The sequence below is a fragment of the Suillus clintonianus genome (assembly GCF_016758775.1).
Source record: "Suillus clintonianus strain FC179 chromosome Unknown DEU56scaffold_145, whole genome shotgun sequence".
NCBI lineage: Eukaryota > Fungi > Basidiomycota > Agaricomycetes > Boletales > Suillaceae > Suillus > Suillus clintonianus.
This window is the reverse complement of record NW_024539369.1, coordinates 15699-36105: the sequence shown is the minus strand read 5'-3', so window position 1 is coordinate 36105 and position 20407 is coordinate 15699. Positions and strand designations below refer to the sequence as shown.

At 47.7% G+C, this 20407-nt stretch overlaps 10 protein-coding genes across 10 annotated transcripts; 2 read left to right on the top strand and 8 right to left on the bottom strand.

Annotated features, from left to right (window-relative positions):
* Positions 1 to 96: 96 nt before the first annotated feature.
* Positions 97 to 990, top strand: DEU56DRAFT_747713 (uncharacterized protein; the record flags this gene model as incomplete). Its single annotated transcript, XM_041349294.1, has 3 exons — positions 97 to 249; positions 297 to 570; positions 608 to 990. 3 exons carry the CDS (start codon positions 97 to 99, stop codon positions 988 to 990), a joined length of 810 nt encoding a protein of 269 aa, XP_041202195.1.
* Positions 991 to 1182: 192 nt separating this feature from the next.
* On the bottom strand, positions 1183 to 3976 carry DEU56DRAFT_874016 (uncharacterized protein; the record flags this gene model as incomplete). The annotated part of the gene is made up of 14 exons (XM_041355908.1): positions 1183 to 1267; positions 1309 to 1495; positions 1543 to 1583; positions 1634 to 1743; positions 1794 to 1950; positions 2001 to 2341; positions 2403 to 2873; positions 2924 to 3050; positions 3098 to 3428; positions 3477 to 3580; positions 3639 to 3683; positions 3742 to 3782; positions 3840 to 3869; positions 3917 to 3976. 14 exons carry the CDS (start codon positions 3974 to 3976, stop codon positions 1183 to 1185), a joined length of 2130 nt encoding a protein of 709 aa, XP_041202194.1.
* A 1325-nt stretch (positions 3977 to 5301) lies between these two features.
* DEU56DRAFT_837900 (uncharacterized protein) lies at positions 5302 to 6505 on the bottom strand. The gene is made up of 9 exons (XM_041354863.1): positions 6338 to 6505; positions 6249 to 6271; positions 6149 to 6195; positions 6082 to 6091; positions 5956 to 6027; positions 5891 to 5896; positions 5749 to 5834; positions 5630 to 5690; positions 5302 to 5572 (listed from the first exon to the last, which is right to left on the bottom strand). The coding sequence occupies exons 1-9, from the start codon at positions 6440 to 6442 to the stop codon at positions 5566 to 5568; spliced, it is 417 nt and encodes a 138-aa protein (XP_041202193.1). The 5' UTR covers positions 6443 to 6505; the 3' UTR covers positions 5302 to 5565.
* Positions 6506 to 6525: 20 nt separating this feature from the next.
* DEU56DRAFT_837896 (uncharacterized protein) lies at positions 6526 to 7749 on the bottom strand. The gene is made up of 5 exons (XM_041354862.1): positions 7613 to 7749; positions 7209 to 7562; positions 7052 to 7145; positions 6792 to 6999; positions 6526 to 6742 (listed from the first exon to the last, which is right to left on the bottom strand). Exons 1-5 carry the CDS (start codon positions 7740 to 7742, stop codon positions 6641 to 6643), a joined length of 888 nt encoding a protein of 295 aa, XP_041202192.1. The 5' UTR covers positions 7743 to 7749; the 3' UTR covers positions 6526 to 6640.
* A 97-nt stretch (positions 7750 to 7846) lies between these two features.
* Positions 7847 to 10283, top strand: DEU56DRAFT_930066 (cytochrome P450; the record flags this gene model as incomplete). The annotated part of the gene is made up of 11 exons (XM_041358685.1): positions 7847 to 8418; positions 8483 to 8588; positions 8645 to 8671; positions 8720 to 8775; positions 8827 to 9108; positions 9165 to 9401; positions 9456 to 9523; positions 9578 to 9792; positions 9843 to 9974; positions 10026 to 10169; positions 10223 to 10283. Coding segments are annotated over exons 1-11 (1542 nt in total), but the record flags the coding sequence as incomplete, so codon positions are not given.
* DEU56DRAFT_141280 (Prephenate dehydratase-domain-containing protein) lies at positions 10216 to 11665 on the bottom strand. Its single transcript, XM_041344743.1, has 5 exons — positions 11650 to 11665; positions 11430 to 11594; positions 11145 to 11365; positions 10877 to 11087; positions 10216 to 10828 (listed from the first exon to the last, which is right to left on the bottom strand). Exons 2-5 carry the CDS (start codon positions 11575 to 11577, stop codon positions 10488 to 10490), a joined length of 921 nt encoding a protein of 306 aa, XP_041202190.1. The 5' UTR covers positions 11578 to 11594; positions 11650 to 11665; the 3' UTR covers positions 10216 to 10487.
* A 46-nt stretch (positions 11666 to 11711) lies between these two features.
* Positions 11712 to 15001, bottom strand: DEU56DRAFT_837880 (uncharacterized protein). Its single transcript, XM_041354861.1, has 16 exons — positions 14782 to 15001; positions 14703 to 14732; positions 14646 to 14650; positions 14481 to 14590; positions 14357 to 14431; positions 13988 to 14290; positions 13874 to 13931; positions 13636 to 13826; positions 13451 to 13573; positions 13363 to 13402; positions 12974 to 13232; positions 12560 to 12924; positions 12349 to 12505; positions 12190 to 12299; positions 12096 to 12136; positions 11712 to 12045 (listed from the first exon to the last, which is right to left on the bottom strand). Exons 1-16 carry the CDS (start codon positions 14845 to 14847, stop codon positions 11840 to 11842), a joined length of 2139 nt encoding a protein of 712 aa, XP_041202189.1. The 5' UTR covers positions 14848 to 15001; the 3' UTR covers positions 11712 to 11839.
* DEU56DRAFT_837874 (small GTPase Rac1) lies at positions 14987 to 16508 on the bottom strand. The gene is made up of 8 exons (XM_041354860.1): positions 16169 to 16508; positions 16090 to 16121; positions 15996 to 16034; positions 15927 to 15945; positions 15696 to 15877; positions 15535 to 15641; positions 15351 to 15484; positions 14987 to 15298 (listed from the first exon to the last, which is right to left on the bottom strand). The coding sequence occupies exons 1-8, from the start codon at positions 16182 to 16184 to the stop codon at positions 15243 to 15245; spliced, it is 585 nt and encodes a 194-aa protein (XP_041202188.1). The 5' UTR covers positions 16185 to 16508; the 3' UTR covers positions 14987 to 15242.
* A 142-nt stretch (positions 16509 to 16650) lies between these two features.
* Positions 16651 to 19219, bottom strand: DEU56DRAFT_141031 (uncharacterized protein). Its single transcript, XM_041344742.1, has 2 exons — positions 18248 to 19219; positions 16651 to 18195 (listed from the first exon to the last, which is right to left on the bottom strand). Exons 1-2 carry the CDS (start codon positions 18924 to 18926, stop codon positions 16949 to 16951), a joined length of 1926 nt encoding a protein of 641 aa, XP_041202187.1. The 5' UTR covers positions 18927 to 19219; the 3' UTR covers positions 16651 to 16948.
* A 159-nt stretch (positions 19220 to 19378) lies between these two features.
* Positions 19379 to 20371, bottom strand: DEU56DRAFT_837869 (uncharacterized protein). Its single transcript, XM_041354859.1, has 5 exons — positions 20211 to 20371; positions 20028 to 20134; positions 19850 to 19980; positions 19742 to 19795; positions 19379 to 19682 (listed from the first exon to the last, which is right to left on the bottom strand). The coding sequence occupies exons 1-5, from the start codon at positions 20299 to 20301 to the stop codon at positions 19661 to 19663; spliced, it is 405 nt and encodes a 134-aa protein (XP_041202186.1). The 5' UTR covers positions 20302 to 20371; the 3' UTR covers positions 19379 to 19660.
* Positions 20372 to 20407: the final 36 nt, after the last annotated feature.

Genomic DNA, 20407 nt, shown 5'->3' with positions numbered 1-20407 from the left:
TCAATCACAGTTCGAGATGGGTATCAACATTTTCAATAACCAACTTAGCAGAGGATTTAATTATTTAATTACCATAAACTAACCTTGACACGAACAATGTCATATCCCGTGCACTGGCTCAAAACCACTTTCTCCTCCCGAACACGCACCGTTGAACTCCTCCAGCCAGAGTTAGAGAAAGGCGTCATCACAAAGCACGATTTTGATCTAGCAACCAGATTCCTGCCTGGGGGGCACAGACATTGGCCTGTTCGTCCGCTGTTCCGGTATCATGTTCATATTTGACCGCGGAACAGGTGATATATGGGGTCGGGGCCGCAGGTGCCTCCCTTGGTTATGGGCGCTCCATTGCGCGTCCCAGGTGGTCTCATACGAAGCTTGTATGGGTCTCGGGTGCTGCCACCCTGATGGGGATGGTTTTTGGCCAGGTCAGACAAGTCCTGGCCCACAAACAGTTCACAGAAGCTCTGGAAAACCCAGCAGGCTTTATGGAAGCGTTGCGTGATGTTGACCGCAGGCTTGGCGGCGATGGGCACTTGGGCTTCACGCTAGAACGTATACGGAAAGATGGTGCACGTTTGGACGACGCTGTTACTTCCGGGAGTAGCAAAGAGCACGGCCCTGAGATGGTCAACGAGGAAAATTGGAAGAAAACCTGGACTCAATCTAATGCTCCCGATGGCGAGTGACCGTCCCGATTCTGGTATATGCCGCCCTGACATTATCACAGCCGGTTCACCCCAAGCAGCTCAACCAAAGAATCGCTGGGAGGAAATACGTGCAGCGAACGCGCGTTCTGCTGGTTATGTGTCTTCCTGGGATACTATTCGACAGCGTCATGAACGGAACAGATTGCCCGACTCAACGTCATCGCCGCCAAGTAACAACCCAGGAATTGATGAACGAACAACAGAACAAGCCAAGTTTGACGCTATTCTGGAGGCCGAAAGAAGGAGAGGACAGTCACAAGACTCTCGCGATTTTGTATGATGTTAATCCATTGATGAACTGAACGAAGGTCCCGTACATATTTCTCCATAATGACAATCAGCCACCAATAATCCAATGTATTATAAGTAAGTGATATGTGCACAGTCCAGGGTGGACAACAGTTTAAGTAATAGTTCGAAACCAAGTAATATAATCTCTCATGTGCGGTAGCTCCATCGCACCAATCCGCTCTCAGGAGGGAGCGACTGTTGTAGCTCGTGGGGTGACCAGCTGGGCGGGAGGTGAGGTGGGTTGCCAGCCGGACGGCAGTATAAATCTAGCGAACCCGAGTCTCGTACGAACATCGGGGAATCGTACTCCATTGTGTGTGATATGGAGGGATTGGGCAAAGGCGCCATTTGAGCATTTTCAGGTAAAGTTGGCGTGGCAAACAATGTGGTATGAGAGAATGGATATAGGGGCAGCCCCACCTCCAATGGCTGCTTCTGGCTTGTCAATCGTACGATTTCCTTCATAAGGCCCTGTAACAACTTCTCTTGGCGAGCTGCGGGATAATGAATGAGGCGTCTTTAATAAAAGGGATACACGTACTACCTATAGGAGATCTCGCTCCGTAGTTGATCATTGCTTGTCTGTGATACTAGTCAATGGCCGTGCCACGAGCTTTTGAACGATAGCATACCGCAAGACGTTGATTTCACCCCATACCTGATCTTCTCTTGCCTCATCCCCTATTTCTATGAAGTGCTTGCAGACCTGGACTTGAACTACTGCGGCAAGGTACCAACAGATCTGGAAATAGACAATGAATGGCATCTGATTGGGACAATTCAGAAACTTACTACGACGAATGGGTGTAGTCGTGATATATCTAAGGAGGTCTCGGATAACTTGAAATAAGCTGAAAGAATGGCCCTTGCTGCATTGACACATCGGGCCGTGGATGTGCGATTCAAGTCGGTCAGGTCAAGATAAGGATTATGAAGGGTAATTGTAGCCCTTCAAGTCGATCGATGAAAATTCAACAGAGGAAGGCGAGGGGCACTTACGCGTGCGGTATGATATGGACCATATATAAGTCCGTATCCATCGAGCCATGATTACCAGGCGGCTCGTTAGCGCTTGCCATTTTGAACATAGACGGGAGGTTCTCCAGGAAGTCATCGTAGATGAGTCGATCGAGATCTGCAAAGCCAGGCAATTGGTAGGGGTCTTGAAACTTGCTAGGCGCAGTCGGGACACGTAAGTTTCCTCGGACATTGAAGTCCGTGACACGACCGAACAGCATAATGGCCTTGATAAGAAGTAGAAAAGAATCGGTGTATTTTGGCAAATGTGTGGTAAATACGTCTTCTGTACACATGTCTTGAGGATTACTGGGCATTAATTGCTATAAAGGGCGAGGTTAACCCGGAGTCCCCGTAAGCTCTCAAACAAGAAGAAATACTCACCTCCGAGTCGAAGTCTTCCCCTCGGAGAGGAAGCTCAGTTCCAATGTCCCTCTCATCGATTGCATGGATCCATCCACCGACCGATACTATACGGTCAAAGATGATTGTCGTCCACCAGGTACGACGACGTGACTCCAGATCTCTGAGGTCCCTGGGGGGAGGGAGGTACCCACCCGGTGATGTAGTGTGATGTGTCGAGAAAGTTCCTGGATAATTTAGCCGTAGTGGTATGGCAACGCGAGTCTGGAATCCTGCAAAAATCCAAATTTCGACCCAGCGTCCTTCTTGATAGAAATACCAAGCAAGTAGGATGCACGCCTGAAGGACGGGAAAGATGTCTTGTCCAGTGGCCATGGTTTTGTCGATATACTGTCGAGTTTTACTGGCATGGAACTCTGCAAATTCGTCACGTCTCGTGCCGTCGGGCAAAGTTGCCACATTGCGGGAGGACCACCTGGAAGCTGACGCACACTACCACTACCGTCAGTAACATTCGATATTAAAACTGGGGACAGATTCACTATCGCATGGAGTATGGCCGAGTGTGGAAAGGAAGAATCTCTAGGATCCAGACGTACGGCTGCAAGAAAGGATGGTCGATGAAGGATGCGAGGACCACAAGGATCGCACTTGAAAAATACATCTATGCTAGGGAAACCTTAGTGAACGCGGACGGACGGAGCGTCAAACCTCACTAGTGCTCCAAAACATTGCGCTCAGGGAGATCGGGATTCCAACCGGAATATATTATGTCGAGAATGGTGTCAGTAGAGCTCTTGTGCTCAACCTCGTACAGTTCTGGACTATTGCTGCAGTTACGGGGATCAGAATCGTGCGAATGTACTGGAGTTATGTGATCTTTTGGGTAAGGAAGCGACGGTGTTAGAACAGAACTAGTCGTCCGACTTCCGGGTCCAAAGGAAGACGAGGCGGATCCAGGGCGCTGACTGATCAGGCGTAGTGGTTGCTGATATGGTCCTAAGGGCCCAGTGTTTCGTTGCTCTTGAAGTTGCATTTTCAATTTCGCTGCATGAGATTCAGTCAACGACTAGTTAAATTGGTTGTATAACGTACAAACTTCTTCCTCCAAAAGCCGAATTTTTTCGAGAGGATTTGTATCTGGCGCCAAATTGAGACCGTCTACTGGATCATAGACGCATTGCGGTTCTGCGGGGTGCCTGAGATATGGATGTGAAAATCACCAGCCATATGGATATGCATTCATAGAGGGCTTACGCATAGTCAGGCGGTGCTGGTACGCTTATGAGGGACTGCCATTGCCTTGTGTCCGGCATGTCAGGACATTTGGTCACCAAGCGCCAAGAACTATTGTACGCACTTGACACATGTGCCACAATGGGGACGAGCAGCATCACATTTCTAGAGGCAACATGGTTTCAGCCTTTGGCGAGCGAGGGCGGTCGATCGGAATCTCACAAGTTTTCTCTTTCGACATGGCCGACAAGCCTTTGGGGGATGTCAAAGATTTCAAAGTAAGACTGGTATGTGATTACCTGGTTTCTGCGAAGTGCAGGGCGGTTTGTAGCACTAGCGGTTGGGGTTGCCTTGGGCATTAGTACGTGTGGTTGACGGTCTTGTGCTCTAATGGCAGTGCTAGTGATGCCTGTGTTTCTGTCAATGGGGAGGAAGTGAAAGACTTCTGCCTTGTGGGCGGTTGGAGAATAAAAAGAAACTATTCGCGGGGAGTATTCAACTGTGATATAGTCGACGAGGAGTTCGCACTTTGCATAGATAGTACCATCATGAGTATGTATCAAATTGGGTGAGCGACCTCGCGGACCTTTAATAATGTTGGATCAGGTACAATTGAGACTGAAACGTTCTTTGCAAATGTACCGCAATGGCAGGCAGGCATACGTACATACTTACTCAAAAAGTTTAGCACAGCTACCAGGCATGAACGATACATCAACATACTTAATGTTGCTTTGAGCGTGTTCTGGATTCTGTGCCGCCAACATTTGTGAAACGCAAGTACGAAAGGGTGGACACTTTAACTTTATATTGAGATCTGACTGGGCTTTCCCGGCTGTTCCCGCGCAGTTTAGTATCTGGTCGGAATTGAAATCACAGACAATTGGCAACCCCCCGAACGCTCAGCCCGAGGCTCACGCAAGTTACTTATCATGCCAAGCGTGGGAGAGTGCCCTGTGAACTTGAACACATCATATATCACCAAGGGGAATGATGAGCACAGTGGCAGACCATGATGTCTGCTCGGGCTGACGCCAGATCACCGCACACTGGATAAGAGCGGAGAATACGATACGGTGGGTAGTAGCATACGGTCTGACGCGGAAAAGCATGGTAAACAGCACGAGGATATGAAAATGCGAGAGGAGCTCGAGACAAAGAAGGCGAGTGATGCACTTGGTGAAGTGCGCGACTCAGGAGTTCCTTTTTTGGTAAGTCACGTAAATGGCATTTGCAATGAAATCGGTATACTAGTAAATACCCGTCTGCTAATCAATATGTAAGTTACTACAGGGGTTACGTGTGGTGGGGCAAGTACTGCGCTTGTTGCAAAGCTTGACATTCATTTCTTCCTGACAAGCTGGAGACTCGAAATTGTGTAACGCTTGAAGCTAGAGGTAACGCTTCTGCCACTAACGGGTAGAACCCCCGCTACCCTAAAACGTTTTTAGCTGAGTATCTCTCGCACTTCTTGAAATGGAAGAACAAATTTAAAGCTTGCCGCATCGTCATGATGGCCGCCTTTGGCGTGGGTGTTGCATAAATGAGTGCCGAAGAGTCATTAACTTGGTTGCTGAAGCGCTAAAGTGAACTTTATCGCGGAAACAACGGGATGTGCGATCTTCTGCTGTTTTCAACTAGGATATTAGCTTGAATGTTTAAACTCGCGTTACGCAAGGTGAGTACATCTACTTAACGTTCAACAGAATTGTCAGTGCGCGCAACTTTCTAGATTTGACATGATCCCGATCGTTTCAGGCAGGGTTTGATGAGACAATAGAATGGGAGTCTTTTGATTTGAGCCGATCGATGTTAGTCTAAATCATCCACTGGGGGATAAAGCACTATAGCACATAGCCACAAACGTCCATGACAGCGCAAAAGGTCTTGGTAATCACTGTGAAATATCTGCAACTGTCGAGTGCTCCATACGTGTATTACCGACATTCTATGACCTGCTCTCTGAGTTAGCCGATAGCTAACACTACCCCGAGAATATATAAATGACTCACAAAATTGTGGCAACGACCCGCCTAGAATGTGCTGCGTGTCTGAACTCGGTCAAGTAGATCCCTGAAACATAAATCCATGTGAACAACTAAGCAAACTCTGTAGGAGAAAGAGTCTTGACCTTGCCAAGTGCCGAGGTTCAGTCGGCCATCGGTAATTGGGATCGAAATGGTGGCACCGATCAAGGATGTTTTCGTGTGAGATACGCTGAAAGAACATTGTTAATGAAAACAGTGCCTTCGGAATTCAACAGAGTAACATACGAGTCGCTGTGGGCCACACGCATGTGAGTCTATTTATCAGCAAGCAATGAACATAGAATAATCACTCTGGACCTTCATCCGTGTGCATCCAGTTAAGACTCTCGGGGACGATATTATCTAGAGCCATGTCCATATCTATTGAACTGTTCAGCCAACATGGTCATATCCTATCGGTTCATGATAACTCTCCTTTGCGGACGTCTGAAGTACCGAATACGATGAGCACTAACTCACAGACCTACTTCACGGAGGACCGACCTCGATCATAGTTTTCATTGATAGTCAGCGCGGCTGACGTGTGTTGACTGGCAGTGTTTGAGAATGACCGAAACACAGGATGTGCTACTAGTACACTCACATGAAGAGGAAGAGCATCCCAACCTGTGCAAGATGTGATCTGAGCATTGGATTGGAAGAGCAACCGTATCATGTGAATCTTGACTGTACCTTCACGTCCTTGATGCCTGGTGTGATCTGGGCGTACACCTCATCCGTGACAAGATGACACCCTTTGGATCTTTGTGAAAGCGTAAAGGTTTTCTGCCAACCCATATTATGTACACGAACAGCAAAAGAAAGATCAAGGTTGGATCAAGGTTCCGAGCAACTCTAGATTCTACTGTTTCGGGAACTTGACACTATGTCACACGATTGAGCGCTCACACGCTCAGCGGTGTCTCTCAGGGCGCACAAACGACATTCGAAATACATACAATATACACGAGGAAAATGAGTGTCTAGCAGAAGGCATTAATCCTCCATACCGAACCTCTTGGCACGATCTAAACCGCCACGATTGCCTGGTACATTACGATTCCTGCAGTGATTAGCATAATGGCCCTTTTCTCCACACTGGGTATGATGAGTATCTTCCTCGACAACGAAACGCACAGAAACAAACCTTGAAACACAGCACTTCGTCGAGGTTTCTACGAGGTGGTCCACTACCGTTCGGTCCTCCACTGTGCGACATCGCCTGCGGACCCCCCATGGCTCCCCGATCAAAATCTGCATACCGACCATATCCTGGTGGCGGCGGGCCGAGATCACGATTTGATGGCGGTGACGGAGGTTCATATGATTTAGGTGGTGGTAAATTAGGTTTTGGGCTGTGAATAACAATTAAGTCAAGTATGTGGAACGAGTATCGATTACACGCACTGGCCACGAGGGCAGTCTGGACCTAGGGGGCACAAACCAGTTAGGTAGAGTTGACAGGCGACACGGCGAACATGCTTGCGAGGGCACGTTGGTCCTGTGTTGCATTATAAATACAGTTAATAGATTCGATGTGACGAGTAACTTGACTGAGGCGCACCTAATTTGCAGAACCCGCGTTTGTAATCAGGGCACTCAACACGGCGTTCCTTGGGGTGAGCATAGAGGCATTCATCTCCTGCCGAGCAATAACCGTACTTTGCATACCACCAACACTCTGGCATGCGCCTGAGATTGTACTCGTGCAAGAACTCGCATGCATCACCCTTTTTACACAAACCACGTAGCCAATGTTTACAGACTGTAGCTAAACGTTCTCGCTCGCGGGGATGGGTTGGCAGCTGCTTTGGGGGCTGGAAGTTCTGTGAAGAGGGCGTTGTATGTCGTAAAGGACAGTGTAATGGTCCCAATGGACATCCAGTTGGGGTCAACGACAAACGACATATTTGATCATCTTCAAGACCTGTCAGTAGAAGAGTCGGTGTTAAAAAACAATAAATCTACCTTTATCGAGCTTAAGACCGAGTTCATTTTTGATATACAGTTCTTCGGCAAAGTTGTTCTGGTGGAACTGAGGATGTACGATGTCCTTGAGGGCTGATGGACCAGCTAACGGGTTCAAGTTGGTGGCCATTATTGACAACTCAAAAGCGGAGCCTTTCGTAAGCACAACGATGAGAAGAGCCACGTGATCGTCCCTTCCCCCCATGACATTGACAAACTCGGGGTCTCTTGTTGACTATCATAATCTGCTCACTTGTATCGCGAAATCCACTGTTCTGTTCTGATATTCTTTGCTCGATTCGTCTAGTGTTTCCCGCCATTATCCAGGCGGGTTTCCACTTTTATATAATGAGAGCTCACGCTTCATTATCGCGGACAGTACTTGTGCTGAATATGGGAACTCAACGGATTTGCACGATATCGAAGGTACACGTGGCTTACATAACACAGGGGCACCAACGGCATAATCCTGTAGTTAAGGGTTGGATGGGCTTATGAATTTACAACGAATTGGTAGGCCTTCGATATGACACTAAATACCAGCTGGCATACGTATCGCATGGTCAGGGTCTCTTCCCTCCTACCATAAACCATGAATTCGCCGTCATTCAGCGTACCCTTCATCGAAATTTCGATCTTTTTCCTTGCCGCCTTTACGCTGGCTTGGGTCCTTCCACGCACATGGCTTGGCAGTGTTTTTGTGAGAAGACGTCTACCGCCTGGTCCTCCCACAGGTTGGTTTGGGAATTTTAGTTTGCCATCCAGCTATCAGTGGCTTCATTATGCAAAGTGGAAAGAAGTATACGGTAGGACACATGGAACACTAGAGATAATGGCTAGAACGAACTTATCTACCTGTAATGTTTACAGGCGACATCATCTATGTCTACATTCTGGGCAATCCTGTCATTGTCATCAGCTCGGCGCAGGTGGCAGAGGAACTTTTTGAGAGGAGGAGCAGAAGATATTCTTCAAGGTAAATACATCTCACGATCAACTTGCTCCGTCTTTTCAGTGATCATCAAAAAACAGGCCCATCAGAACTATGGTAGTCGAATTGTAAGTACCGCTGTGAAGCGATTACTGATAAGTGATTGAGAGCCACAGAATGGGATTTGATTGGCTATTTTCGTCAATGCCATATGGGAGGAGGTGGAAACAACGTACGTGGTTTTTTACAGCAGGCATGCAAAAAATGGAACTTCGCCCCCCAGATAGATCCCTCTTCCATCGTCACTTTCACAGGCTACTGACATCCGACTATTACTCAGTTATAACAAAGGAGACTTATACAACTCTTCGAAATTTGGCCAATACACCGGATGATTTTGCTCACCACTTGCGCCGCACAGCCGCAGCCATCGTCATGAGAATCTCGTACGGACATGAAGTTTCTGACAAAGGTGACATTTACGTGACGTTGGCGGATGAAGCAATGCAGGGTCTTGGCGCAGCAGGCATCTTTGGCACATTTTTGGTCGATTATCTACCATCTTGTGAGTTGGCCTCACGAACCGCGATCAACAATCCTGACCAGCATTCATGCTCACAGTGAAATACATTCCTGCATGGATGCCCGGGGCAGATTTCAAGCGTCAAGCGTTGATATGGCGCAAAAAGACCAGGGCCATGATCGACAAACCATTTCAGGCAGTGAGGGAACGCATGGCGGATGGCACTGCTATTCAATGTTTTGTGCAAAAGGAATTAGAGAAGTTGCAACAGGATGAAAATCTGAATCCCAACTATGAGAACACAATTAAAAATGTTGCAGGCATCTCCTATGCAGGTTTGGTATTTTTTTTGATTGCACACGGATATGTAGATGCTGAATCAATTTTAGCTGGTGCAGATACGGTTCGCTGCAATATACGCGAGCTCTTTGGTGCTTACTTATTTGATTTACAGACGGTGTCTACTATGCTTTCCTTCGTCCTAGCGATGCTGGTTTGTCCCGAAGTGCAGAAACGGGCGCAAAAAGAACTTGATGATGTTCTTGCCATGGACCGCCTGCCAACATTTACCGACAGATCAGAACTGCCATATATTGACTGTATTGTTTGGGAATGTTTACGATGGAACCCAGTGCTCCCTATGGGATTAGCTCGCCTTGCAGCTTCAGATGATGAGTACGATGGTTATTTCATTCCGAAAGGTACCTCTATCTTGCCTAACGTTTGGTAAGTCGAACGTTCATCACATAGAAAACGACGAAGCTTATAGTTTATAGGGCAATCCTTCATGACGCCGACGTTTACCCAGATCCATTAATTTTCAGTCCTGAGCGTTTCTCTGACCAAAAAAGGAACGATGACCTTGGGATCAATAAACTTCCTTGGCAAGCCTTCGGGTTTGGAAGACGGTTTGTTACAACATATATTTTCATTTGGCCAAGATGATTCATTTTATTCAGGATGTGTCCTGGACGGTGGCTGGCTTACGAATCTGTTTGGTTTACCATAGCGTGCATTCTATCCGTGTACTCGATCGAGAGAGCCGTTGATGAAAATGGCCTCGAGATTGTGCCAGAAGTTGTATACACTCCCTCCCTGATTAGGTAGGCGATCGTGCTGCTTTCGGAAGATGTTTTTAATGACAATAACGAATCAGCCGACCAATGCCCTTCAAATCTCGTTTTATACTTCGATCGGAAAGAGCTGGTCAGTTAATCAACGGTACTGCCTCTTGAGCCGCTATCCGAATCAGTGGAAAGTCTAGAGCGTGAACTTCACGTTCTTTCCCAGTGATACCTTTCTTGTCTTCACGTCCTTAGTGGATGGATTTCTGGAGTTTTGTTATAACACAAAAGAGCGCAAGTAGAGCTTGTATGAAACAGATACATTTGTAATTCTGGCCTGCACGAATATCTATACTACTACCACACGCCCAGAACTGTGGATTCTAAACCTGCTTGCCTTAATCTTTCGACAGCCTGGTTCACACAATCGGACCAGGTAATATCACTGTCTTTTCCCTCTTCGGCATATACTTCAAGAAAGTATACATCATGAAAGGTGGTTGAACGTAGGGATGGTCTTCGGTCTATACGGGAGATGGGCATGTTGAGTGCTTTGATCGCTCGTGAAGAATCCCATGCCACTGAGTTTCTGTCAGGTAAGACACGGATTAAAGCACGCTTCTGATAGGTAGATGGTGTTTTCCATGGGACCCTAACGTCCGCACCGTAGGATACAATATAAAAGCGCGTCGTATTCGCTGCAGAATCTCAGTTCGTTCCCGTGCTGCATCATCAAAATCACATACATGCTCCATCCTGAATGCCAGTTCGCAACACTTCCAGGCCGGGAAACAACGAAGTCACGACCGTTGAACAAATCGCTGCACTCTTCAAGGGGTCAAACCCATCGGATGGTGGGTTCAGCAATGCACGAGCAGCACTCGCAGTCGAATCGGTCGGCACAAGCGATGCTCCAGGAAGGAACACCTTCAAAAACGCCTTACACTGGCCTAAGGCCTGCGGTGATGAGTCAGAAAGTGCTAGCCACACGCATGAAGAGGAACGTGTTCTCACTTGTTCGTGGCTGAGAACGTGTTCGATGTCCTCTATTTTGACATTTTGGCGAACGACCAGGGAGTGTTTGATTGGTATATTTGTCTCCCCTCTCACAAAGCTGTCCTGACCAACGACTTCGCATCGTAGGAGGTTGTAGGTTTCGATCACCGACCCGTTGGTGCTATTTTCTTGGGGTATAATACCATAGGGCAGTTCAGACGATAAGGATTCGAAGACACCTAGAGGATCCAATGGATTGCAGATTTGAACAGCAAGGACTCGGAAAAGCAGCGATTGACTTACCGGCGATGGTCTGCTTTGCGACATAACGAACAGAATCACCAAAAGCGTCAAACGCCGCTTGATGGGAATATGTTCCGGGCGGACCTAAGAAAACCAGTGCAGGCATATCCTGCACTTCATCGGAGCATGATGCCAATGTATCTAACATCGATAAAGTCTATCGTACTCCAAGGCTTCAAATATCAGGATGAGTCCAATGGTCAATTAATGAATTACACACAGAGATAAACGTCATGAAACGTGAGCGGTAATCGCTACATCAAAACTCAAAAAAACAAGAGAGTACAAGAAGCTGGCTGCTACAGTACTTCATGGACACAAACAAAACACGGCGGACTTTACAATACATTATTATTGCGATAACTTACTAAGGAGACAGACTGTTGCCAAGAAAAAAAGATGAGGAAAGGTTAAGGCTGGGGATCCAGGTTATTTATCTGAAGAAAGTATGCCATGTCGTACTGAGGTGGACTCGTCTGCGTGACATTAGCCAGCAGTGGTTGATCAGTGACAGCAGAACCCGGTCTCCCGTCCGCAGGACTCGAATGTGCCGAACGCGCGGCTGCCGGACTACAAACTTCCGGAATGCAAGCATCCAGCATTCTATGGTATCGGTCTGAAAATGTAACATTGAGTACTGGAAACAAAACCATCCGAACAACGTACATGAAAGGGGAACTCGTTCGGCCATCTTGCTCAATGCCATCCTGAGCCAAGAATTAATTATTCGGAGAGTCACTCTGTGTTATACGCCACTAACCTTACAAAGTCAAGCTCTGCCCGGAGGGTCTCTATCTGTTGGACACAAGCAGCATCCTGGGCAGCACGGAGGAAACGGCCAAAGCATTGCCCAGCAAGATACCAGCAAAACTAGTAAAGCGGGTAAGATATATGCGTGCCCGGGTTAACAAGCACATACCGGGCAGAAATAGTCCAAAAGCCCGATATCATAATTCGTAGACCACACCGCATATATAAGTTCAAGGATGGCACGGGCACTCTCGAGTATCTTGGCAGCGGAAGGGCAATTGGCCCTATCAACATCGGCGTGAGGTTCATGAAGTAAAATTATTGATCTAGAAATATGCCAATGAGCTTGCACGAGTAATCATAGAACCTCAACAACTCACACATGCGCGGTGAGGAAAGTCGTGTATAAGTGAGAGTCCACTAGTCCGTTTCGGAATGGGTCTTTCAAATTACTAGGAAATGACGATCGGAACGACACGAGCAACTGATCCAACTCTAGGAAGGCGGGGGACGACCGCATATCTGGCTGATCTCCATACCCCTGGGTTGCAAAGTTCCTGGCTGGCAGGAATCTCGTGTCTCCCAAATTCGATTTGATCTTGTATCGGTGGTTGAAGTTTTTGATGAAAGAAAGAAGCATAGTGCTCTTGATATACAATGTGAAGGAGTCGGTGATATCGGGGGGATGAAAGAGCACTGCTTCTCTGACGTGACACCACTGCCGTACGTTATAGTTCACAGGTATCTAAATGGATTATCAGCTAGCAGAAAGAAATGCATATGTTTATACTAACCCCCAACTCAAACTGCTCCGTCGTGACTGGGAACACTTGGGCGATGTCATCGTCGTCAAGGGAAAGCGCCCACCCAGTGCCAGATCCGTGTTGGCGATCGACTGCGTATGCCAGCCAGAAGGTATTTCTCCGTGTTTCATCCTCAATTGGAGTGCGAGGCGGAGGGATTATTGACATTGTTGGAGAGCTTTTATGTAGCGAACGGAAAGGAGGGCAAATGTTGAGTCCCAACGGTATCGCAACGCGCAAAGATTGGCCACTGCAAGTGAACAACTGTGCATCAAGGGCAGTCAGCGATATTCTATGATGTAAATGTCAATCATAGCAACCTCAACCCATCTGCCACAAGCTGGTAAGTAAGAGAACATCCAATTAGAGAATAAACTCACTTCGAGTGACACCAATAGTACCACGTCAGTAGAACGTACGCTGGAAGACAATTAGTTACTACGCAGCCACTCGCATACACTCACTAACTTTGCACGCATTGAACTAAATGTTGGCCTTTGTTCAAGAACTTCTCAACCGTTTCCTTAGCGTGGGTTACTTGTTGCTCTGCAAATGTATCAGGCAGGTCTGGCTGTGCAAATTGTCCTTCGTCTGCCACAAGGTGATTGTCAGCTAAATAGGCGTTACAACAATTAAAAGATGAAGGTATTTACATGGGAAGTCTGCAGCATTCGTCCGAGGTCCTCCAGTTGCAGTGTAGATGGCACTGACAGCGCATATGGCATGTAAAATAGGTGCAATGGGAAAGTCAGGATGGTCCGGTGGGTATGATAGCGAAGCTATGAAGGTACCCCTGTGGAAAAGGCGAGATGCGTGCGGGTGAAACAAGAAGAACATATCCACCCTGGTACAACCAGTAAGTCAAAGAAATTGACGAGGGAAATTACTTACAGATGCCTCATGAGTTCCGGGTGAGGGAGGTTGACAGGCCAATGTGACCAGATGACATCTGGCGAGAGAAATGGACTCAAAATTACAGGATAAAGGAGAGGTTACCGCACGTACCCATGCTGGATGAAAGCAAGGGAGCATCAATCCCGACACTTGCACCTTCAATGAGATGTGAATTGCCATTCCAAAAGTACGGGTTAACCGTCTGGGCATTCACGTCCATATTAGATGGTGACAATAGGGATTCCAGTTCACTCGGAAAGCTCATCGTCGATGCCGATCCGGAACGTGAATCCGATGGCACAGATTGAATAGAACCAGGTGAATTCTGGATAGACGGCGGAGCCGAACTGCTAGGTGGATTGGCATCCGGGGATGTTGCCTGCTCTTTTTGACTTAAAAGTGCCTCTAGCTCCTCTGAGGACGAGAATTTGGTGATGAGTCCCACTTGAGTCCCACGAATTTAGCGAGCCATATACGTACTTATCCGAGTCTCCAATCGCTCAAACCTGTTCTTGGGACTATCTGATGGGGCAGATGGGGTCTCCGTCGTTGCCACTGATGCGACATTTGAACACAGAACCAAACCACGAGCGATGACGCGTACCTTCGTCGAATGTGCATTCCGGCCTTTCCGGCAGGGTTGCCCCGGGCTGAGCATGGTCACGGGCATGCTTGTGCGACCGAACACACGTCGAGCAGGGTCGTCTGGCATCACTGGTGGAGCATCATCTGAGCAAAGGCAGCTCTCATCTACTAGTCATGACTTTACCATTTCTTGTGGCGGTATAAGTCAGAATCATGCATCAAATATGATCTTGAAACTCACCAATTTGCGCCTTCTGCACTGGTGGCAGGCCTACAACAAGTTTGAGTGTTTTTGGAGTGAAAGAAAAAAAGTCTTGGACCTGATTTCTCTTGAGGACAGTAGCACCGCCGGTTCCCGAACCAACTGAACCTGGTGCTTTAGGCATCGATAAAGATCAGAAACGTGGTTTCGATAAAGGGTATGGCTGCGAGCAATTACAGCATGCAATATTGGACCGACTAAATAAGGTCCGCTAGAGCGAATAGTGTAACTTGAAGAAGTGCAGGTTCAAACGTCGAAGAACTGGCACTAGAAGATTGTCCATCCTATAAGTAACTATTGCTCAGCCATATCCGGGATCATAATATTTGTGGCACTTGAGATCAAAAACCGCAGTCACTTAGACTTGCACTAAACACGCTACCGCTGAAAAACTAAGAACCCATCATCGACGGGAAGATGCAACATATAGGTCGTAACGGAAGCAACAACATAAATGGGCGTGATATGATAAAACAAAGAAAATCCATCTATATGAGCATGGGGAATAACAGTCCACTCTCATACGATAACACAACCACGGCCACCGCGCTTCTTTTCCTTCTGGGGAGGGTTCACTATAAGTCTGGTTAAACGTTTCTCATGATGAGGGTACAGGCGTATGCTCACAAACAGCACGGATAACCTCATCAAACACAGTCTTCAGGCCTTTCTGCGATAGCGCAGAACACTCGAGATACTTGACGGCGCCGATGTCCCTCGCCATCGAGACTCCTTGCGTGTACTGGATGGGCTGCATGCGCCTGGGTACATCGAGGTTAATGAGATATGTCAGGTGGCATGCCGAACTTACCGGTCACGCAGCTTCTCGATGGTAGCAGGATCTTCGCGCAAATCCAGTTTAGTGCCAACCAAGACTACCGAAGTAGATGGCGCATGATGTGAAATCTCGGGCCACCACTAGATTGCAGGGTCAATGTAAACAGCGAGGTATTTGCGCAAAGAGTGACACACTTTGGTTCTAACGTTCTCGTAACTAGGTGGACTGACGAGCGAGAAACAGATCAAAAAGACATCTGTCTGAGGGTAGGAGAGTGGGCGAAGACGATCGTAATCTTCTTGTCCAGCGGTATCCCATAGACCGAGAGAAATGGTTTTCCCGTCAACCATCACATTTGCAGAGTAGTTATCGAATACTGATACTACGTGAGCCGGCAGCACTTCAGGTCACCCACCCGATCATACCTGTTGGGACATATTCTCCCTACGAGATGACTTAAATGTTGTTCCAACATGAGGGTGCATAAAACTCACTGGGAAGGCATTTGTGGTATAAGAGATGAGAAGACACGTCTGCACCACCCATAAGTCCCTCGACGCCAGAGCTTTGATGTGAAGGAGAACTTGCCTTGCCAACAGCACCATCACCAACTACAACACCTGAATCTCGGGTTAGCTGATAACAACAGTATGCAAGCAAGACTCACATTTAATGTTGTGCATCCTGATTGATATCCTACTTGGTTGCCTGAAAGAGAAGCCCTCAAGGAGAGCAATGTGTCCGCAGAATAAGCGAGTGCTTGAATAAACCTGCCATTTTTCGCAAGGAGATCATTAGGCCCAAGTGGATTGTGGCTGGTCAGCAAACTGAAACAGAGTAACAACTGGAGATACAGTTTCAAACATACCTTTCACTTCGAATTCGGAAGATGGTAGGAGGCGAGACGAGCGAATTGGTGAAAGAATGCTTTGCTCTTAGAATCGGTGCGACTATAGGCTGTCCTTGATGGGCCAGCCTGATATCCTCTCCGCAAACGTACAATAAATGGATCAACAACACCTTAAATTAGGAATATTTCGTCCATATCTCCACTGTTTTCACACGGTTTCCTCATGTGTTGGCAGCCAATGAAACACCAAATGAACTGCATTTTATTCGTTGATTGGGCAGAGATTTTTGAGCAAAATCTTGGCCAATATTAATAGCAATTATATTTGATATTCCGCTCCCGAGACAATCCGGCCAATAGGAAACCCTAGCTTTGGGTTTCGTTCTTTAGAACCGGCCTCGGAAACAAATACATGTCAAGGTAAAACAGTATACAAGTAAGGTAGGGTGTGCATCAAAACACGGGTGTACAGGTCTGAAACAATTGCCAAAGCCAAATGAGAAATTCTGGAGCTGATAAATAGCGAAAACCATTCAGATAACGACATACAAAGGCAAAGCGGATCGAAAACTGGTGGAACAAACAAGATTACTCAGGCTAACCAAATGTCACCCTGCGTTTCTTTGATGGTGGTGCCAAATCATCAGAGACATCCATCAACACTCCCTCAACTTCCGCTTCATCATTCTCCTCTGCTTCGCGATGAGAAACATGGGAGGTAGAAAGATCAAATGGTGCCATCAGCCCAATGCCTAGACCAATGAGGCCGTCGTCATTGGATTTTGACATTCCCTTGTCCGGTAGACGGAAATGTCTCATCACTGGGCTTTCCGCGTCTGGACTAGATCGAGGTGGTGATATGATCCTCTTTTCGGGCGGGTGTCGCAAATTAGACTCAAGCGGCTTGAATGGGCTCCCAAAGGGATCATCGCTGGTTAGGCGGGTAGGACTTGGTATTGCTCCACTGCTCAAGCTGCTCACCGAAGATGAGAGCGAGTTGTCAGAAAGCCAGCCGCCCTGCAAGTCAAAGGAGTTGCTCATAGCAGTTTTTTTTCGGTCATGACTCTTGCGACGTAAACCACCACCGAGCGGAGAGTCATTCAAGCGTTTGCGGAAGTCAAGGCGAGCAAAAACTGGCACTGGTGAACGACTATCAGAAAAAAGGTGGCGTGGTGAAGGTCTGAAGATGATAGGAGAGCTTCCTTCGGTGAATATGCTGCTAAGGTCGCCAAACGTTTTTCCGCGGAATGTAGTACTGCATGGGGTATTCATGACGCTCGTCGTACCAGTGCTTGGGGAACTTGAGTCAATGGCGGAGGAACCTTTCGTAGCAGGAGTGGCACGAGCGAGCATAGATAGGCAAAATTCCCTCGCCCCCGAATGTAGGGGGTGGCTGGGACTCGGGAAGCGCCAGGGCTGGTCTGAAGGAAGGCGCGGTGGAGAGTGGCGGAACGATGGTGTCAATGTTGGGTCGTAAGGAGACATGGGAACGACAAAGCTTGATGTTTTTGGAGACGCATTCGTATCATCAGCTTGACTTGCCCGCGAATCATAGGAATCTGTCAGAGTGACCTCCTCGTCCAACGGCCTTGCGTGCTTGAGGACAGGAGGAGACGAAAGGGCAGGGAACTCATTCTGTTTAATGAAAGGCGCAGAGGGCATATGATAATCATCATCATCTGCATCATCATCATCATCCTCTGGGTCTGGGGTAGGTGTTACGCTATTCCTTGAGGACAAGGTTGACCCTCCGGTTGCTGACTTCCTGGATTTGTAGTCTGGTCCCCTGGAGCCTCGACGATCATCTGTATAATTTTCCTTGTCGTGATGGTTATTTCGTTCCCCTGAAGTGAGAACAACTCAGTTATAGGGATGCAACCTCAGATATAAGCTTACTGCCAGATCCGCGGCCACCACGTGTGCGATCATGTCCCTCACGACGATTCGACATGGCAATCTTGTGTTTCTCATACACATGTCGCCTCCACATGCTCTTTGCATTGACCCCTGCGTACGTTCTCCTGCAGAACGTGCAACGCAGCCTTGGCTCTTCCCCTTCGGGCCAGCCATCAGGACCCAAAGCCTTGAGATCCTTTTTCTTGGCTGGGCACCATCCTCTGGGCGGTTCGAGCTGCGGAGGATAAGGAATTGCATCTGGATTGTTTGATGAACCGTTGACAAAATCGTTCTGTTCCAAGAACCAATCCGGATTCGCAGCCATCAAAGAGTAGGAGAGGCCTTCCGGATACAGGTGAGCGTTTGGAAAGGCAACGAACGGCGGATGAAGAAAAACGATATTCGGGTCAGACGGGGAGGGATCCATCATTGGCATATGTTGAACTAGAGATGACGCTGAATGCGTCCGTACAGCAGATTGCAATTTGGGCGGGGGCGGGACGGGAACCGAAGAGCCATTTGGTGTATAGGGCTTTGGCTTAAATGATGTGGCGGCAGGCGTGAAAAAAGGAAGGTCTGAAGTAGACGTCAAACGTCGCTTTGGAGCGCGAGTTGCGTTCGTAGATGATGTGCCAGTAAATGAAAGCGAGGTGCTTAGAGTGGGTCGCGTGTCTGACATGGCAGGTGACTGCTAGGCTATGTGTATCGATTGTCACTTTTAAGCGCTATACATATTGTACTCGACAAAACGAGTACTCACGCGTAAAAAAGACTTCTGGCGGTGTCTTAAACCAAGATGATTAAATATCGACGTGTGCGGCTGTGGGCGGGATGGCAGGGGATATCACGGGGAGGGGTCTACACAGGCTGTGAAAATGGATGATGATGGATGTACTCGGTACAATTATTTCTCACATTTCAAGCGGAGCTGACACGTCCTCAACGCGACCATCACGTGACACTGAATTTCGCGTTACTAATGGGAGTTCAGAGCTTAATTAACAGACCCCGCGGAGCAGGCGTGCAAAGAGGTATAGTGAATACAAAGCTCTAGTGCCCCTTCTCGATACTCACGACTATCCTGGATCGCAAATTTGGAAATGACAGGCTAGAACCGCACCAGTAATTTGGATGACAAACCAATTAAGCCTACTCCAAGGCAAACATTGAAAACGCACTTATGCTACGGCTGGAAATGACTGCAATGACACGAACCTAAGGAAACGGAAGTGAGTGTATTGACAGTTGTCAACAGCAGGAAAAGGTTCATCCTGCACCACCAGAGTGGGAAAAAGTAATATGCATTGCGCAAATCCCTGCATGTTTCTAAAGTGTCATATACTGAACTGACGCACGACCATGATGGGACGGATGGTCCACGGCTTAGGAACATTCTAATAAGGAATGGCTGATCTAGAGTGCCAGGGTAATGTACCTAGCCAATGAAATAACGTGAGCGTGTACTGGAAGTGTTGTTATTCGTGTTCGGCTCACCCGGCAATCATAGCTAAACCACCCATGGGAGTGATAGGTCCAAGGAACTTCAATCTGCGGCATGGAAATATTAGAGCACGAACATGATTTATAAGAGATATCCCGCACTTCCACAGAACAAGTGCCATGATAGAGCCAGAGAAGACAAAACCTCCTCCTGCTATAGCAGGGCCAGCAAATTTGTGCGTCGAAAATCGAGGATGCATCGAGAGTACAAACAAGGCCAGGCCATTGAATATCTTTGCGCTCATTAGAAACAAGTCAAGTATGAGGAGCAGTTGCGAACCGCGTAATGAGACGCCGTTCCCCAAGCGGATAAGCCTTCGGGCGTGATTCCTGGCCTGCGCTTCAAAGCATGGGAGCCAAATGCGCCAGCAATCATTCCTGTAGCAGCTGAACAGCAAGCACCACACGACAGACGTGATTCAAATTTCAGATCATGTCACCAAGCTGTGCGAAAATAGCTAACCAAGGATAGCTCCTGACCTCCAGAGGAGAGCGGGTGTTACAAAACTCGAAGCTCGCGGAAGAAGTGGCGTAGACGAGTTGGGAAATGACATTTCGAAGAGTTATAAGTGCTGAGATGGGCGATATATACCAGAGTTGCAGAGAGTGTTGACCACAGTCAAGCGTGCTAAGTGGTGATGTAATCAATGCATACAACTT

Excerpts from the sequence above, each read along its gene's own strand:
- DEU56DRAFT_837900 (XM_041354863.1), bottom strand. The coding sequence starts at position 6,442 with ATGGGTTGGCAGAAAACCTTTACGCTTTCACAAAGATCCAAAGGGTGT. Across the intron at positions 6,272-6,337 it reads CAGGCATCAAGGACGTGAAG|GTTGGGATGCTCTTCCTCTT; the intron begins GTACAGTCAAGA and ends CATCTTGCACAG. Across the intron at positions 5,691-5,748 it reads GAACCTCGGCACTTGGCAAG|GGATCTACTTGACCGAGTTC; the intron begins GTCAAGACTCTT and ends TTTATGTTTCAG.
- DEU56DRAFT_837896 (XM_041354862.1), bottom strand. The coding sequence starts at position 7,742 with ATGGCCACCAACTTGAACCCGTTAGCTGGTCCATCAGCCCTCAAGGAC. Across the intron at positions 7,000-7,051 it reads CCAGACTGCCCTCGTGGCCA|CCCAAAACCTAATTTACCAC; the intron begins GTGCGTGTAATC and ends TGTTATTCACAG. Across the intron at positions 6,743-6,791 it reads ACGAAGTGCTGTGTTTCAAG|TGTGGAGAAAAGGGCCATTA; the intron begins GTTTGTTTCTGT and ends CATCATACCCAG.
- DEU56DRAFT_141280 (XM_041344743.1), bottom strand. The coding sequence starts at position 11,577 with ATGTTAGATACATTGGCATCATGCTCCGATGAAGTGCAGGATATGCCT. Across the intron at positions 11,366-11,429 it reads CGCAAAGCAGACCATCGCCG|GTGTCTTCGAATCCTTATCG; the intron begins GTAAGTCAATCG and ends TGGATCCTCTAG. Across the intron at positions 11,088-11,144 it reads ACGTTCTCAGCCACGAACAA|GCCTTAGGCCAGTGTAAGGC; the intron begins GTGAGAACACGT and ends TCATCACCGCAG.
- DEU56DRAFT_837880 (XM_041354861.1), bottom strand. The coding sequence starts at position 14,847 with ATGCCTAAAGCACCAGGTTCAGTTGGTTCGGGAACCGGCGGTGCTACT. Across the intron at positions 14,733-14,781 it reads CTGTCCTCAAGAGAAATCAG|GCCTGCCACCAGTGCAGAAG; the intron begins GTCCAAGACTTT and ends AACTTGTTGTAG. Across the intron at positions 12,300-12,348 it reads TTTTGGACTATTTCTGCCCG|TTTTGCTGGTATCTTGCTGG; the intron begins GTATGTGCTTGT and ends CCGCTTTACTAG.
- DEU56DRAFT_837874 (XM_041354860.1), bottom strand. Across the intron at positions 15,642-15,695 it reads ACGAGAACGTTAGAACCAAA|TGGTGGCCCGAGATTTCACA; the intron begins GTGTGTCACTCT and ends CCTGCAATCTAG. Across the intron at positions 15,299-15,350 it reads TGAGGTTATCCGTGCTGTTT|TGAACCCTCCCCAGAAGGAA; the intron begins GTGAGCATACGC and ends CCAGACTTATAG.
- DEU56DRAFT_141031 (XM_041344742.1), bottom strand. The coding sequence starts at position 18,926 with ATGTCAGACACGCGACCCACTCTAAGCACCTCGCTTTCATTTACTGGC. Across the intron at positions 18,196-18,247 it reads TGGTGGCCGCGGATCTGGCA|GGGAACGAAATAACCATCAC; the intron begins GTAAGCTTATAT and ends TTCTCACTTCAG.
- DEU56DRAFT_837869 (XM_041354859.1), bottom strand. The coding sequence starts at position 20,301 with ATGTCATTTCCCAACTCGTCTACGCCACTTCTTCCGCGAGCTTCGAGT. Across the intron at positions 20,135-20,210 it reads GAGGTCAGGAGCTATCCTTG|CTGCTACAGGAATGATTGCT; the intron begins GTTAGCTATTTT and ends CTTGCTGTTCAG. Across the intron at positions 19,683-19,741 it reads GGTTTAGCTATGATTGCCGG|GTACATTACCCTGGCACTCT; the intron begins GTGAGCCGAACA and ends TTCATTGGCTAG.